The sequence below is a fragment of the Psittacula echo genome (genome assembly GCF_963264785.1).
Source record: "Psittacula echo genome assembly, chromosome: 1".
NCBI classification, from domain to species: Eukaryota; Metazoa; Chordata; class Aves; order Psittaciformes; family Psittacidae; genus Psittacula; species Psittacula echo.
Genome location: NC_137735.1, coordinates 103,049,770 through 103,066,990, shown reverse-complemented (window position 1 = coordinate 103,066,990; position 17,221 = coordinate 103,049,770). Strand labels below are relative to the sequence as shown.

Below are 17,221 nucleotides of genomic sequence, written 5' to 3'. Positions count from 1 at the left end.
GACGCTGAGATTTTTAAAAACAATTATTTCCTTTAAGGCAACCTATTTGTAGTTTTAAGTAGGCATAAAATTATCAGCTGAGCTAAGATAAAATGCTTCTTGGAAAAATACTGCTTTTGTCTATTTTGCAATGGAAAATTGTTGCAATGATTCATTTAGATAAGGTGGAAATGTTTTTCTTAAAGGCTTTGGTTTTACTGTGGATTCTGGTTTGATTTGATGAAATCAAAACGCTGCTGTTAGCCAGGAGCTTGTAATTCCTGTGGCAGTCTACTGTATGGATCTGCACACAGGATCAGCATCACATTTTGTGGGCTGTTCTGACAGAAGTCATCCTTAACCCCACTAAAAATTGCGTACTGGCTTCATTGGAGGTTTTTCTTTACCTGTTGAGAATTTGGTTCAGTTCATGTAACCTGGGCTGTCCCTGATAACCAGGTAAGTATGGCACCAGACATAAGGCACTTTCATATTTATATGTTAGTTTTTGTTGTTGTTGATCACAAGTTTGCTATTAGTTTTGCCTTATGAATGGTGCTAATATTTATTATAAAGTTATTCATAATATGGTGAAAGTAGTTTCTAAAAGAACCTGTCCTGATTCATGTGCCACTGGTCTAAGAGGCTTTCTAAATACATGATTCATTCTCTGCTTCAGAAGAACCTGGCAAACGTTCTTTGATCTTGCAATTATCTTCCTTATTCACAGGAACATCTTCCCTTCCTCCATTCTCTATAGGCTTGCAGTCCTTATTTTGAAAGTGTTTCTTTATCAATACATAAAAAAGGACTGCAATCAAGTAGGAAGGAGCTCTTAATACTGCTGATAAACCAAGGTAGACATACCTGTGAGATAGAGATTAGAAGATAGTGTCAAACATTGAAGTTTTCAAAGACACTTGAGAAAATCACCATAAATGGCTTTTAAGGATCACATATATACCAAAAAAGCTTAGGGGAAAATATTTAAACTCATTGTTTCTGAATGGAACCACAAACTGAACATTTCTGCCTGCAAAAATTTATGTTAAAGGATTGATACTATTCTTTTTGCTTATGAAGACAGCTGCAAAGTAGAAAATACATCATCTTCCCTTTGTTTCTGAATATTTTTTTGATCACTTTAAGGCCTTACAATTTTTAGGGCTGGAAATATGCTGAGAACACCAGAGTGGACTATTGTATTTAAAAATAAAAAACACATCAGAAGTGGCCCAGGTCTGCGTGAAACTGAGAAAAATCTCTGGAGTATTCCTTCTGGAGACCAATAGTGTTTGTGTTTAACAAACACCTGCAGCTGCTCAGCATGATTTTCTTTCATTTATTTTTCTCTCAAATGTTGCCGGCACACAAAGTTAACATTCTTGCCAGTATGACCAAACTACCTGCAAGTAGGGTAGATCTGAGTAATTTTCTTCTTGATGGTAAAGCATATGATCTTTTTATCATATCAAGTCTTTTAAATTGACTCAAGTCTTTTAAATTGACTCAAAGGATATTAAAAATACATAAAATTCCAGAAATTGGTCACTGATATTAAATGATTTTTGCACAACATAAAAACTGACTAAAAACCTAAGTTTTAGATTTAATGTTAAGATTTCTCAATTTCAGGAATTCTGGGCTGACCTAAATCTGAGTCCAGAGTCACTATCCGACCATAATTTTTGATGAGTGGCTTCATACGCTGCAGTATAACACAACAAAGCATGTTTATCTGTAGAAAGGAAATGCACGAGGTTTATTGTGCCCAATTTGCCTTACCTGTATGCATTGGAGTCATACAGCCGGCAAGCCCCTTGATGACCACAGCTGGTACTTCCCCATTTCAAGCATGTCTTGTCAATCAGTGCACCGAAATAAACCGGTGCTGGAATCCCAGCTGGAAGGAAACAAGCAAAAATGTCAAAAGATACCACAGGAAAAGACATCTTTTTAGGAATCAACTTTATATTACTTTCTTAGTGGCAAGTTACATGCTTCAATAGTGGCGATAGGTGGACTGGACTGCGGGGGGGGGCAGTTTCTTTATCAAAATCACTGTAAGCTGGGACACCTTCTCTGTGCTGTGGGGATCATCAGTCCCCAGGAAATGTGCTCTGATGGGTTGGCTAGGTTTGTAGTCATACACATTAGATTCTCAAGCATGGCTCTGATGAATCATTCCTTCTTCTATGCATAGCCTGAATTAGCCGCACTGGCTGATGGTCCTTTCTGTCTGAATGAGGGTAAAGCAACAGAAATCCTTAGTGTGGCTTGGCCAGATATGAGCTTATGCTTTTCTGCAAATCATGGCAGACAAGGGACAAAATCCTAGCCTTGCTGAAGTAAAGGCAAGTATTAACTTCAGGAAAAGGCTTTAGCATGTACAGGACTATGCTTCACACTAGCTTCATTCCTGCAGGAGCATCCTGTATTTTGATGTAGGAAATAATTTATTTTGTAAAAATAGGTATACTGTCAGCCTGTTCTGCCCTAGGGCTCTTGTGAGAATCTGAACTCAGTAATATATCTATAAAGACCTGTGTATTATAATCACCAGTGCTATAGTCAGGAAATGATGGGACAAATGATCATAACATCATTTTTGGAAGTTCCTTCGAGAAGGAAGATGGGAGTGCATCAGATTTAATCTCCAAGTCACTGAAGAGAAATGCCAGCTTTTTTGAAACAGTGGCAGTGACTCTTCTCTTCCTTGCAATGGAAGCAGCATGCTGGTTCAATGTGCTGAAGCAAAAGCCTATGGAAAGGGGTCAGTGCTTAGAAAGACAAGATAATACTTTAATTTTGCTTAGAAACTCTTCCCATTTTGGGGCACCAAGCTCCCATACTGCAACAGCATTTAATCAGCAGGTCACAGGTTTTCAGAATTGTGTTAGGTAGTTTCTCAATAAACTCTTGACTGAATATTGGACCTTCAGGAAAAAATCCAGGATCTTCAGGAACACCGGGATCTAACAACTGTTTCAGGGATATGTTTGATAAATGGTGGCTGCATTGGTGTCACTTAAAGCCATATGAAGAAGCATCTCAACCAAAATGATCTCTTACCTAGCATTCTCATAATGAGTGTGTACAGACCAACTGCAAGAGATTTCAGCTCTGGCTGAACGCATCTGAAAGAAAGAGGGATAATTATGAAGTATTTGCCTATCTAGTATAAAGACATGCCTATTAAACTGCTGTTAATTAACCTGAAATTAATACTCTTAATGACAGAAAGCCAAACTTTGGAACGAGAGTGCTTCCTACAGCTGTTGAAAATACATGAAGTGGTATGAAAAAGGTGAATCAATCTATTGTTTTCCATCACATAGCTCCTGGGAAGTCCATTCACTTAAGCATAACTGAAGAAGTGAAATTTCAAAGCCGCAACCACAGTCTATCCTAGTCTTATCAAAATGGTCTCTCCAATTGCCTTAACTCCCTGCATACATTTTCCTCACTTGATGGGATATAAGATATTGCCCTAAGACACAGATGTTGCAAGTAGGTGCATTAGTGTGGCATGTTTCTATTCTTGAATGACATTTCTCTGTACACTGCCACATCTTGAACTACACAAAGCTATCTGGCAATATGCCTGTCTGTTGGAACCACACTCCAAGCATCAGAAATGGGCATTCACTGATCTTGAATCCATTATATATCCAGCTTCTGCCACCTCCTTACAAATATTAAAATGGTCAACACTCCAAAAGGCATCTCACAGAGATGAGGAAGGGAGGGAGTTCACATTGTTTTCCATGCTCATTTAGGATAACACAATGCTCTTAGGACTACCATTAAATTTGCCATTAATGCATTTTTTCTACTGAGAAAGCTTTCTCTTAAGGTTACTGAGAAGTATGTGCTAATTTGTACACACGGTTCCAAATCACATCCCGGTATGCCTGAACCTGTGTTCCTTGACAGACAGGAGCACAGAAGCCTCAGAATGAGCCCATATACGTGTCATGAATTTCCAGACATCTGATAAATACAATCTGTTAGGGAAACCCCACATCCAGAAATGCATTTTCAAACATTTTCAAAATCCATTCAGCCAGAATAACCAAGCAGACAAAGAGGATGTGTTCCGGAAAACCTGGGTGTATGACAGGCATGAGAGAAGCCATTTTGCAGTAGTTGGAAGCAATACACTAGAATCAACTTACAGCTAGCAGCAAAGGCAAGTTTGATGCTAAGAAACAGCTACAAACAAATGGGAAATGACCAAGTGCATTCAAGAAAGCATGTTATACTGCAAGAGAATCTTTTTTCCTAAGGGAGAGAAACCTAAACATAGTTTTGATGCCCTTGTTGGAAAGCCTCTACCTTTGGTATGCAGTCAGTTTTGCTTACCTAAACATAATCATGTATGCTGGAGTGCCTCCCAATGCATAACAAAAGCCACTTATGACTTGTATTACTGTATAGTAAATAAACTTCATTGAACAATCTTCACTTTTTGGACATTGCCCCAAGGTGGCAGAGTTATTTCCTGTCCATGAACTGCTGGCTTCAATACAGCTGCAGTTATGGAAGACCTGGAAGACACAAAGCGCATTTGATAGGATACTACTCATGCAATGGGGAGTCTTGCCTTCAGACATAGGCAGAGTCTGCATTCCTAAGAATCCTATTCCTATCTTATTTGGCTTTCTTGATGTAATGGGCGGCAGCTTCTTTTTTTATTTCCTGCAAACATTTGGAAGAGATGTTCTGTGCCTGCATGTTTTTGCCAGTGGACATAGTAATCCTTTTTGGAGGATGTTTGGAGTACCTGAAGGACTTCTGTGGCTGGCCTCAGCCTTTGTGCGCCCAGAGGGCTGTCAAAGTGGGAAAGTGAGGCTCAAGGAGCTGTGCCTTTTGCTGCTAGGTGACACTCCCTTTCTGTTGACTTGCCTGTGAAAAGGACCTGGATCACGGTCATTTTCTGCTAATGCTGACCCCCAGATGTACCTCACAGCTGTAAGCAGTAGCTGTGGAGCCCTGAGATTAGCAGTAGGTGTACTGAGAGCTTGGGAGCAACAGCTTTTAGCTAGGGCTTCTGGGTGTACTGAGGCAAAGGGAACTGTAAGCCACAAACCTTAACCCCTACAGAGACAGACTTGTGTGGGAGTTAGTGGTCTTACTGTCATGGATGCTGTTGAGTCCTTCTCCCTTGCCTCCCACCTTAAAATTTTAAGCAAATAGTGTCTTTTGGAGAAGTTGACTGTAGACAGCAGAGAGAAACCAGTGTCAAAGAAAAATCTGTTGGAGAGAAAACTGTTTGGCTGCATGAGACAACTCCAGACCATGTGTCTTCTGTAGTGATCATTTGGCATCAGAAAATGGGAATGATACAGTCCAATGAAGGCTTATATCCATGGCCTGGAGCTTGCTCTTTGGGACTCTGCACATTATCACTAGCACTCTGTGCTGAGCAGAAAGCAGTCAGCCAGAACAATAAGCAGAATCCTGCCATCCCAGAGTCTCACATGGGGGAAACAAACTGCCTCCACTCAAGTCGTTCTTTGTACTTACAAAATAATGATCAGTATTGGGAAAGATACTGCACTGTCTTAGTGTACTTCAACTATTGACTTTAAACAGGGCACTCGAAATCAGGTTTATGAAAGGCAAGACATGGACAACCTTCAGACAACATGTAACCACTTTCATTTGTTTGTTTCCACCTCTTGTGTTCAATCTGCAAAGGACGAAAATCGTTGTCTACAACAAGGAGGTAGCACTTTTTCTTTCATGTGCAGTAACTCAGAGAAATCTCTCTTCTGCTCTGCTTGTTGCAAGAAATTGTAAGTACTTCACTGACTGGTCCCTAGTAACTTCGCTTTTTCTTAAATACATTGTAATACTAAATCCCTGACGCTACATGGAAAATAAGCTAGTAGAAAACCTCAGAAACTGAAGAAGGGTCTTACTGTGTTCTTTCCTTGTCCCACCGAAGCCGTGCACCCAGCTAGACACGCTGAAACATATGTGACTCCGTTGTCTCCACACACAGGATCCCACACGTTGGAGGAGCATTTGCAGTCAGAGTTGCACTCAGAAAAGATATCATTTTCATGGTATGGAATGGGTTTTCTTGGGAGTTAAGTTGAGACAGGTGTAAGAGTGTAAGAAACTTTTAATTCAGTGCTGTAAGTGAATCTATCCTGTGTGACAGTGTTGCTGTCCTGAAACCCACTTCATATGCCCTGGACACACATTTTCATAGTTAATTTTCTACAGTATTGATTTGTTTGTTTGAAATTCCATCCTACTTGCACTGACATTAAAGTGATTACTCGATTATAAAGAATTTTTAAAGAAAGAAATAGAAACATTACTACTGATTTTATTTGACAGATGTAGACAGAAAATAAAAAGTAAAAGCTTTAAGAGGCTTTGAGAGGTCAGCTAGACTACCACCTAATTGAACACAGAGCTAGCAACAATTTACACTGTCTTATCAAGTACATCTTTACTTCCTAGTAAAACTGCAACAGTGATAGAAACTAGATTGCCTGGTCTCCATAGTAAAAAATACCTATGTCTTAAAGCCCAGCCTAAGTCTTCCTAGAGAATATGGAGAATGCAGCATTCCTTTTTACTTTCAGACATTTTTTGAGTATTGAGATCTGCAACAAAGAGGGATGTCTTCCCTCATTTTCTCTTTTCTGGATTAATTAAGCTTATGTGCTTGTCATCTCTTTCACCTCAGCACTTACTAAGCACGTTCCCTGGTCCACCATTTGTATTCTTAGTGAAATGCTGCAGAGTACAGGACAAGTAGCAACTAGTTCTCAGGTTCCAACAAATATAAACATCCTTGTCATCTTACCTGTCCAGTTCCACATTTTCAGCTGTGAACAAGTATGGCTTGATAAATGAACTATAGTAATAGATTATTGAAATGCGGGTAAGTTTTCAGGCAGATGCAGACAGGTTCACTCTAACCACGAGATACTCTGAAAAGGCTGGACTTGAGGCAATGACAACCCATAAGCAAGTGTGTTGCTGAGCTCTTCGGACAGCTAGATCCTAGCATGCATCCCCTCTGCTGGTATCTTCAGTCTTTCCAAGACAAAATAACAGGCTGTAACTTTCAAACCCTGGTTCTCTCCTGAGGGGAGAGAGCATTTTCGGTGGGCATAAAAGCTTCATTTTGGTTTGCAGGAGGCTGAGTCTAGCACATTGCAGCCTTTCTGTCTGTGGAGGATATGCTACCAGTGCTCTCTGTCACATATGTTTCATCCTTTTGCTGAATATGCTTTGCTAGAAAATTGCTTCTTGTGTAGAAATAGCACTGTGTGAAACAACACACACACTCAGCCAAACAATCTACATTGGTAATGATGCAATTTTGCTAATGTATTTCTAACCAATCTTTAACTAGTGTTGTGCTTTGGCAGGCCAACAGTGCTGAACAATGAAACTATCACAATGACATGTGGTAGCGTTCACTTTCTCCTAAGGATTGCAAAAGCATGTTCCTCTTTTAGCCTTGATGTCATAGTACATTTTTTTAACTATTGCTGCCATGGAGAAAATCATACTCTTCTTCATTTTATACTCACCCTTGATAGGACACTGTCATTCCTGCTACCACATGGTTCTCACAGCCAACAAAAAAGTGCAAGAGAGTGAGGACATAAGCCACAAATGACATGGAAAATGCAAACTTAGTTGCTCCAATGATGCCCATTTTGTACTTTTTCATTAAAAGCCCCCCCAGGAAAATTCCAAGACTTACAGGAGGTAAAGATGTCAATCCTGTAAGAGATTATAGAAAGGGAATGTTAAAATAAAAAAGTCACAGTGGGCTTAAGAGCTAAAGTCTGTCCTCACACGGATGTCCCTGGCAGCTTTATGTTCTTTTATGACAACTTTAGGTGGCTTTGTGCTCAGTCTAATTCCATATGCTAGTTTTGAAGTGCCTAACCCTTAAACCCCACTACCATTGAAAGGCACTTGTCAGACATTGCAGCAGTTAGAACTCTCACAACACATTCATTGGACATTTGGGGTCCTGTTGCTATAATGTAAATAGTAATGTAATGTAACATAACAGAATATGACATGATGTGATATATAATATGACATGACAATTTAATAAAATATCATACAGTATCATATATAATATAATAATTTATTCTGGTCCTATAAGCACGAAAACATTAGTTTGAATGCTGCCTTTATATAATTCAAGTTCAGGAGAGACTGCCATTTACATCAGCCTGTTCTGCAAGGAATTCAGTCCCAGAAAAACATGCCAGAACTTATTCCCATGCACTGCTTATAGCATAAGCAGTCATTGCACAGTGTAACTCACCTATTAGAAAGTTAGATTTAGCTGTAGATTGTCCATACTGCTGTTCCATGTACTTTGGTTTGTAAGTCAAGAAACCAATAAAGCTATTAAATTGTAACAGTGAGCAACACATAAATGTAAAGTACATTCGATTACTCAATACTTTTTTCAGGGAGGTATAGAAATCTGAAAGAAAGGGATATATGAGTTGGCTTTGGAAGATGCATGGCATAATTACTGGTGAGTAATCTACAAAACTTATGGCAAAATCCTTCTCTCAGCTGTCCAAGTGCAAATCATATTGATCTTCATTTGCATACGAGTATCTGAAAGCAAAATCAAGTTCTTGAAGAACACCAGAGGTCAAGATAAGGGAAGAGAGTCCTAAAAGAAGACAGAAGTATGGGTGAAAGCATGGGTGCTCTAGTGAGATCTGCACATGAAGATTAAAGGGCTCCACTTCTTTCAGCTTACATATATATTATCACAGGTTCAAGGCTAAGTAAGGGCTGCATTTGTGGAGATACCCAGTGTCTTCCACTGGGATCTGAACAAAGATGGGAGAATTTGACTAATGATGCAAAGCTATCTCTTCCCACCTCCTTTTCACCCCTTTCTTAGCCTGAGAGCAGGTTCATTTTCCTTAGGCAGTAACGTGCTTCAGTGTCTCCATGAGCTGTATGATGGTAAGATGAATAATTTGGTTTTCAGTGTTGCGAGAGGAGCCTTCTAATATTTTTTTAGGTCCTGACACAGAAACAATTTTTCCAATCTTCAAATTTGTTCTACCACAAAATTTTAGAGATAGGTGCTGCTCAGGCTACGATACATTGCTAGTGACACATGCAGAGCCTCACAGGCTTGAACAAGCTTTTTGACTTCTAATAACCTTTAGCAGACCCCTTCTTTCTTGGGGACAGCTAACCGGTTCAGGCTGAAGTGCAAGGGAGGCAAAATGCTTTTCAGAACTGTTACATTCCCACTGTACATTGTGCTTTTGCCTTTTCACATTTATACAACATGTGAAACACTTGCCTTTCAGTATTACTGACCACTTCCTCGGCTTAGGTTTTGCAGCAGTAAGTTTCTTCCCTGTAGACCCAGCATTTTCCAAGAGACTGTATGAAGTTTGGTCATTGTTGGCTTTTGGTTTTTTCAGGCTCTTTGGCAGGAAGCAGAATGGAATAGCAGCTAGGAAACTGATTACTCCACTTATTAAAAACCCAAGCCACCACGCGCCCACCCAGCGGGAGTCCTGTGGGGTGATAGCGATGCTCCCTAGAATTCAAGGGAACAGATGCAAGTTACCTAAATGAATAAGTTGAACCTTACCAGCCTTTATCTGCTAAAATACTACATTTTACAACGTCTGACTTTATGTGGTAACCAAAATCATCTAACGAGAGACTATTCAAGAAGTGAAGACATCAAGAATGAGACTTTGAAGGTGTTGTTTCATCTGCCTTTCTACATCTTTTGCTGGCTGCCATTTTGTGACATACACGGTGACACAGAGGTCTTTGTCCAACACATAAGAAACCAAAAATGAGTGACAGATAAGCTGCAACCCTAAAAGGTTCTTTTAGGCTGATTGATACATTTCTGTTGAGACTACCCTCTGCTAACCTGAACTTTGTAGGTTGCTATTAAGCATAGGGGCAGCAATGAGATTGGCCAGAACTTTAAACTTTGTATTGCAAGGAAGATGAGAATTTAATTTTTATGATTGTTACATGCTGGCTAACAGGGATTACTCTGCTTCCTCTGGCCTTTTGCAGATGTGAATATATGCATATACTTTCTTTTCATTTGAATAAGGAAGACCTGTCTGGTATAACATACCACAAACATTACATGAATTGTAAGTAATGTGAAATGGTCAGCTGAAAGGCCGGGTAATCCACCAAAACTGTAAAACTGCTATGCTAGGAGAGCTCTTTCACTAAGACCCAAGTTCAGTGAAACATTTTGGTACTGTGATAGTTCTTGGTACTAACTTTTAAAGTTAAATATGCATTTTAATCCTTTAATCCTAAAACACAATTCTAAAATGTGTTCCCTGTCTAATTCTGCCTTTATCCTAAAAGATTCCAGTAAATTAATGAAATTATAATAAAGTTTATAATAAAATTAATGAAATAAATATAAATTAAACATAAATTATATTAATATAATTAATTAACATAATAAAAACCTATGCAACTGTGTAGAGGATCCTGTTATGAACAAGTATTAGCTTGATTTAACTTTTGCTTTGTTTTGCTTACCTAAATCCACAAATCCGATATCCACATACAGTCTTGCACATAAAGATCCCAACAGGAAACCAAACATTGGACCCAACATGCCTATTGTGTGCAAACTTGCTGAAAATATAATGAAGCAGATGCTAGTACATTTTAACAGCTGAACATTTTCTTCTGCAGAGGATGATAGACCTCTTTCTTACACTACAAGTCTCACATTATGTTGAGATTACCTACATACACAGGAACATTCTCTTCCTTAGCAAAGTCATCAAGATAAGAGATGCCCAGTGGTGTTATTGGTGTCTCACCAATTCCACGTAACATGTTTCCCAGTAAGATATATATCCACATATATGATGATGGTTCCTTCTCACAGCCTGCAGATGAGAGTTTACATCTATGTAATAGAATAGTCGAATGGGAAACAGTGACAAACCAGAGGAAATTCAGCTCATGAAATGATTATAGTTTAATATTTAAGGTATTAACAACATTTTCCTTATGGAAGATTAAAGAAAGGCCATCGACTTCATTATACTTTTTAATAATCTTTTAATAAACTTTCCTCCACCTCCATTGTATTTGGTTTCTAAAAGTACAAATAAGTATTACTCATCTGAAAAAATGCCTGTGTAAGAAATAGCAGATTGATATTGTTATGAACATATTACTGGCATGTAACATGTGTCTTTAACATGAGAAGTTTGAGATGGTTTCTGGGACACAGCTTGGCTCTTATTTTACCTATGTCCCATGGAAAGCAGCACATACAAGAGCTGTATTTCATATTGTAATCAATATTATAGAAACCTTCATTTATTTACAGTTAACTCCATGCAGTTTCATGTCTTGTCATGCTATCTCTTCCACCTCCCATACTCCGGGTAATTCAAGCATAATCTCAGCATCCGCTTCAGTGTTAGTTTGATTTTATTGTAATTTGGAAGTGTGAACATAAGAAATTGGGGATGGGATCCTTGCAATTTGTGTTTGATGGATGTTTTTTCTTTAAATGTGGTACACAAAGTGCATTAGATATGGGTAATATTCCCAAACAGGTACAGACTGATGTTAGAAATCTAACTGAGCATCTTGCATGTGGCGATGACTGAATCCATTTGCAACCACGAAACTAGCTCCTGTATTTGTACTTACACTTACAGTTCCTTACCTGACCTGGAGACTTGCAAGAAGGTTTCATTCACATCTTGGTGTAAGGAACAGGGATTTACGATTGAAGTTATGTTGGCTGAAGAAGCTGTACGTGATGTCTCATACTTATAACTGAAAACACACAATAGTAGGTTTAGAAGCAGTGTCCATTAGGGAAATACTAGTGTAATAGGTCAGGAACCACTTGACTGCTATTTCCATTAAGAGAAATGTATCTTTGTTTTAATATCAATACAAAGTGCTTTGGAAGGAGCAAAAAATGTTATTTAAGCACATTTTGGAAAACCAAAACACTAAAACGAAGAACAAGATCCATCTGTCTAGAAGACATAACATTTCAAGCTGGAAAATTCAAAAGGGCTGTTGTAATTCAGATAGGATTGAAATTTTGGTACCAAAATATAGGGTCAGGTCCAAGTGAGCTCCTTGTGCTGACCCCAAGTCAAGGAGGAAGAGAAGAATCAGTCTCCCTATTCAATTTGGATGTGTATTTTGAGGTAGTGGGGAGGAAAAGAGTGAGGAGAAGTCATCTTCAGACAGTACCTGTTTGCTTGATAATTTGCACTGTCTTTAGGGAGAGCTTTTGTATAGTAACGGGTGGATAAAGTTAGTAGCTAAAAGACACTTTTTGGCTGTATTTACAGAGAACAATATTGTGAGAGGCAGCTGAGCAGCTCAGGTGATGGAAGCTGTTCAGCAGCACGACCCTTTTTCTAGATATGAGCCCTGCTGAGGTGCAAAGTACAATTAGCTTAAGCAGAACAACATGGTAAAGCACACATTCTGCTTCTATGAACTGCACTGACTCTGTTAGATCTGGCAGGCTTATTTTTCATGTTGAAACAAAGAGCATTCATCAGAAGAGACAGTGCAGAACAGTTTCCTCATAAACATTCTGGCCCAGGTTCATGAGAAATTGCATGGAAACTAGAAGTCTGATGCTAGTACAAGATCCACTGTCATAACAAAAAGCATTCCTTAGTTTTCTTTTTACACTAGTATATCTAAAATTATTCTAATATATTTAAGACAGCAACAGAAATGTGTCTTACTCTATATACTATCACTGTATCAAAGCTATGGCTGGAAACATTATTGCATATAAGCAACATGCCGTAATTCTCTGAGCCTGGAAAAAATGAATAAAAATTAGTTTAACCAGCCATGGAAAATCAGTTTAACCAGCCATGTGCATTTGGAACAGGAAAAACCCTCTACCAGCTCTGATCTATCTGCAGGTTCTGTGCAAAGCTGAGAGGCTGCTTTGTGGGAGGAGCAGGTGTCTGCCACAGGAGAGCAAAATGTGTCACCTTACATAACAAGGCTCTGGTTTCTTCTTTTAAGGAGCTGGATTTCTTCTACTGAGCATCTTTATGGGCTGGTTTCTTTCCCAAGTAAGCTCTGAATCCCTGATTTTACATGAGTTACCTGTTGCTATAAATAAAGTCATATTTCATGTAGAGATGTCACTCAATACGAAGTTACTGGCTCAGAGCTTTGAGATCCTGTTCAGAACAGTACAGACTTATTCTGGAAATCATATACATGGATTCTATAATCTTCATAATTTTATGTGGTTCATAATGGTTTGTCTTTCCTGCCTACATGGTCCTGACATCCTTATTAGCAAAACATGATGCCACATTCTTAGATTGACAATGATTTTCCCAATAGCTGTTCTTAACAGTTTGCCATTCAGGAAGAGTATATAATTGATTAAAGAAATAACACCAGCCCAGTAGTATGTTTGAAGATTTTTGAAGAAAATATGTTTTCTTTGAAACTTGAATTTTCATAAGATTATCATAGCTGTTTCTTCCTGAAAAAATAAATTCTTATGATTTTGGAAAATAATTTCCTTCTTTGCCTCTTTTTCTCAACAAGTGTGGCTGAAAACTAAAGTATTGTGATTTTCCTATTTTTAAGAGAAGTTGAACTTTTTCTGCAAAGAAGCCATATTTTTCCAACCAGATAAAATGAGCGATGATATGTGTGTGAAGAGTGATACGTTGCACATTGGGGTGAGGTGCTATAGGCCTTTGGAAATCTATTCACTAAGTTTCATTCAAAAACCAGAAAGCAGCATCCAATTCCAATGTTAGGTTACCCAAATTGGTCTTGATTAGTACTTACTATCCCATGAAGAAATGAGGCATTGCTGTGAAAAAACTTCCCACAGCCATAGTAAAGCATCCAGCAGCTATTACTTTGGGCCTATGAAGTTTAGCTCCAAAGTAGCTTACAAATGCAATCACCAGCAAGTTACCTGGAAGGTAATGAAACAAAATTAGTGCTAGATGCTGTGCCTTGTATTTGTCTAAGTAGATCTTTGTGTGTTATGAAATATCAATTACCTATCTCAAAGCTCCCATCAATGAAACCAACAGTAGATGACGTCAGGCCAAACCTTCGTTCAATCTGAGTTATGGAACTTTTCATAATCGTACCAGACAACGTTTTACTCAAGTAGCTGAATGATAAAGCAGCAAGAAACACCTGAGGAAAGATTAAGACAGAAAATGGGAGGTAGAGGCAGGAAAATTGGTCACAGGGGCATCAAATATGTTTAAAACTGTGTGGGGCAATCGTTATAATGGTATATGTTTGTTACTCATATTGCAGTGACAATATTGTGCGGATTACTTTTCACATACCCTAATGCAATGGAGCACTAGGGTGGTCTCTCAGCACTGTTTGCTCCTGGCTTTCCCTGCTGAAGAGGGTTGGTGCAAGGTGCTGTGATGAGCGCAGCTGCTTCTTTCAGGGTTCAGGTTTGCAATCTTGATAGACAGAAAGCCTGATCTTCTCTGCACTGCTGGCCAGTGGTATTCCAAAGCAGAATCCTACAGTCTGTGAAACTTAAATTTGGCAAAGAACTCACTGGAGACTAGTCACCTTAGTGATATCCTGTAGTTACTTTAATCAAAAAGCTGAAGGCAGCCAAAATGGTGAGATTTTGCAAAAGTCTAAAATTTGCCAGAAATTAAATACCTAATCAAGATAGATTTACTAATACTAGTACAACCTAAAGTTAATCTTAGCCCAATTTTCCTCTGCTTGGGCCCCATGTCACTTATTTTAGGCCAGTTCATAACTGGTTCTGTCTCAAATATATAGATAGCCATGGCATCAAAATAAAGGCTTTATGCAAGTTTTTATGATATTGCAGTGTGTGAAAGGTGGAACAAACTTGTTGAGTTCATCTCTGTTTCAGATGATATATTTTGAAATGTTTGGATTATGGCGATGTTGCCTGTATATCATATACCTCATAAGGGAAAACAATATTCTTTATAAGTTTATAGGTGTTCCCACAAAAACACATTTTGGCTTTTACAAATAAAGATGAGTTTGATAAAAAGTTAAACTAAGTTTGTTTAAATATTATCCAACTATTTCAACAGAGTCTTAAAAAACAAATAGACTTATTTTTCAGTGGGTAAAAGTTCCAATACAACAAAATGTTGGGCATGTAAATAAAAGTAAATATAGATTTTGACTATGCAATACTATCTACTGTAAGAAATGAAGCCAATACTGGAAAAAAAACTTGAAAATAGGTATATTTACTCTCTTTTTGTCAGGAATAAAGAGAAAAGTCTCACAAGTGCAGGTTTTGTCCTGACATGTTTAATATTTCCTGAGCCCGACCGGCAAAAAGTCTGTAAGAACCACATTTCTTGCCTTATTCCAGCAGTGCTCTCAGGGATTTTGGCTGAAATCACAAACTGCTGATAAGCATCAAAACACAAACAAAAGTGACTTGGGTATTTCGAGTTCAAAAATGCAATCCCTAGGTAAAACACAGAACGTTTGATAGGCTATAAGGGAAAATAACAGTTTGTCTTTTATTACCTCCAACATTTTGTGCATGTTAAGCTGTTAAGTGGCACAAAGTTAGACATAGATCCACAGCCTTGCCACATTACCCACATGTATGTTGGCAAGTGAGCAGTGAGTTTCCCAGGGAAGTCAGACCCTACTTTTTGCAAGTGTGTGTGGCTGGCAAATGTGAATCAGATAAAATAAGAAATATAACAATCCTTGCCTGATACTTAAGCCAAAATATTTTGGCATATTTTGCAGGCTTGCAATTACCTTTTTTTTTTTTTTTTTCCATTAATCTTCCATTTTGTAGGCTTTTTTATAGAGAGAAATGTGTCCCTTATTGCAACTCCACTGAGCCTATGGAACTTCACCTGAGAGGAAGCTGGCTGAAGAAGTAGTCAAAACATAAACCCAAACACATGGCTGCCAAAAGAAATCCTACCCTTGTAGTATTTTCAGCTCAGCCAGAAGCAATACATACTACAGCTTTAACATGAAAGCAAAATTCTTATTAGTTTACTTTCTTTGTTCTGTGAATTCTTCTTGTGCACTCCTGAAAGCTTGTGTGTTTGTGGGAATCAGTGGACTGTCTGATTTACAGCCCTGGATTAGGTAAAAGCCCTGGAATACAATTCACTTCACCCTATTTTGTCCCTGCAAGAATGGGTGGTGTTAGCAACCTCCAGACAACAGTGTATCCTAGTCACTTATTTTAGGCTGCTTCAACTGGAGATTGCTACCTTTCTCTAATGATCAAAAAGGGCATCCACCTGTGAGTAACTTGCAAGTAATACCGTAGATCAGGAATTTTTGTTTTCTTTAGGACAAAGACAAGGTTCAACCATCCCTGTACTTCAGTGTGTATCCAGTTTCAGAAAAGGTAGGATGGACAAGAATGAAGTAATCTGGCATGTCATATCTTGAACAACATTTCCTAGCATATAACAGCACGATCATACTGATAAGACACCAAACCTTCAAGCCAGTGCAACAGGAAGTCTTCTTTTTGACTGGTAGATTTTTGTTTGCTTCATTATCCAAAAGCTGGGCAGGTTCTGCTTCTTGATTTGAGTCACTGACATGGCTGGATTCAGTTTCCGCTGTCATGGTTGATTTCTTTACTGAGTGATCTGAACCCAAAAGAAAACAGCAATAAATACAAAAGCTCATATGCCAAAATAGAGTTGCTTAAGGAGCTTTCTGATGAAACAGTAGTTACAGGAAAATGCTGAGGTATTGAAACTGAATATTTTCATTGGGAATTATTTGGAACTTGGGTGTTTCAAAGTGTATATTCATTTAAATTTCAAAGTATCTTGTTTTGACATATTTCAAGTGAAATGACTCTTTACTCTGACCACTGCTCCATTCTGCCCCCACCCTCTTTCTTTTTCTGTCCAGAATGACTTCTAATGCTAAAAATACAATTTCCACAGAAGAGCAAGAGACAAAGTCTCTCTCCAAAAACAAATTACAAGGGTCAACAAAGCATCAGTGCTGAAGCACAGAGAGTGCTAGGGAAGCTCTGAATTTGCAGGCCAAGCAGCTTAGGACTCAGTCATCGCATTGGTAAGATATCTGTAGTAATATGATGCCATATGTCTTATTCTTTCACACTGGTCTGTTAGAGACAATTCTTAATGACAAAAGAATCCATTATTTTAGCTAAACGACCACCTATAAGGATATTATT

The 17,221-nt window shown here is 38.4% G+C and overlaps 1 protein-coding gene across 1 annotated transcript; it reads right to left on the bottom strand.

Moving 5' to 3' along the window:
* Positions 1-629: 629 nt before the first annotated feature.
* LOC308227756 (solute carrier organic anion transporter family member 1C1-like) lies at positions 630-16,635 on the bottom strand (the record flags this gene model as incomplete). The annotated part of the gene is made up of 14 exons (XM_080630583.1): positions 630-846; positions 1,765-1,882; positions 3,052-3,116; positions 4,345-4,529; positions 5,907-6,069; positions 7,545-7,740; positions 8,300-8,464; positions 9,314-9,556; positions 10,546-10,644; positions 10,758-10,904; positions 11,699-11,811; positions 13,834-13,966; positions 14,055-14,196; positions 16,504-16,635. The coding sequence occupies 14 exons, from the start codon at positions 16,633-16,635 to the stop codon at positions 630-632; spliced, it is 2,118 nt and encodes a 705-aa protein (XP_080486709.1).
* Positions 16,636-17,221: the final 586 nt, after the last annotated feature.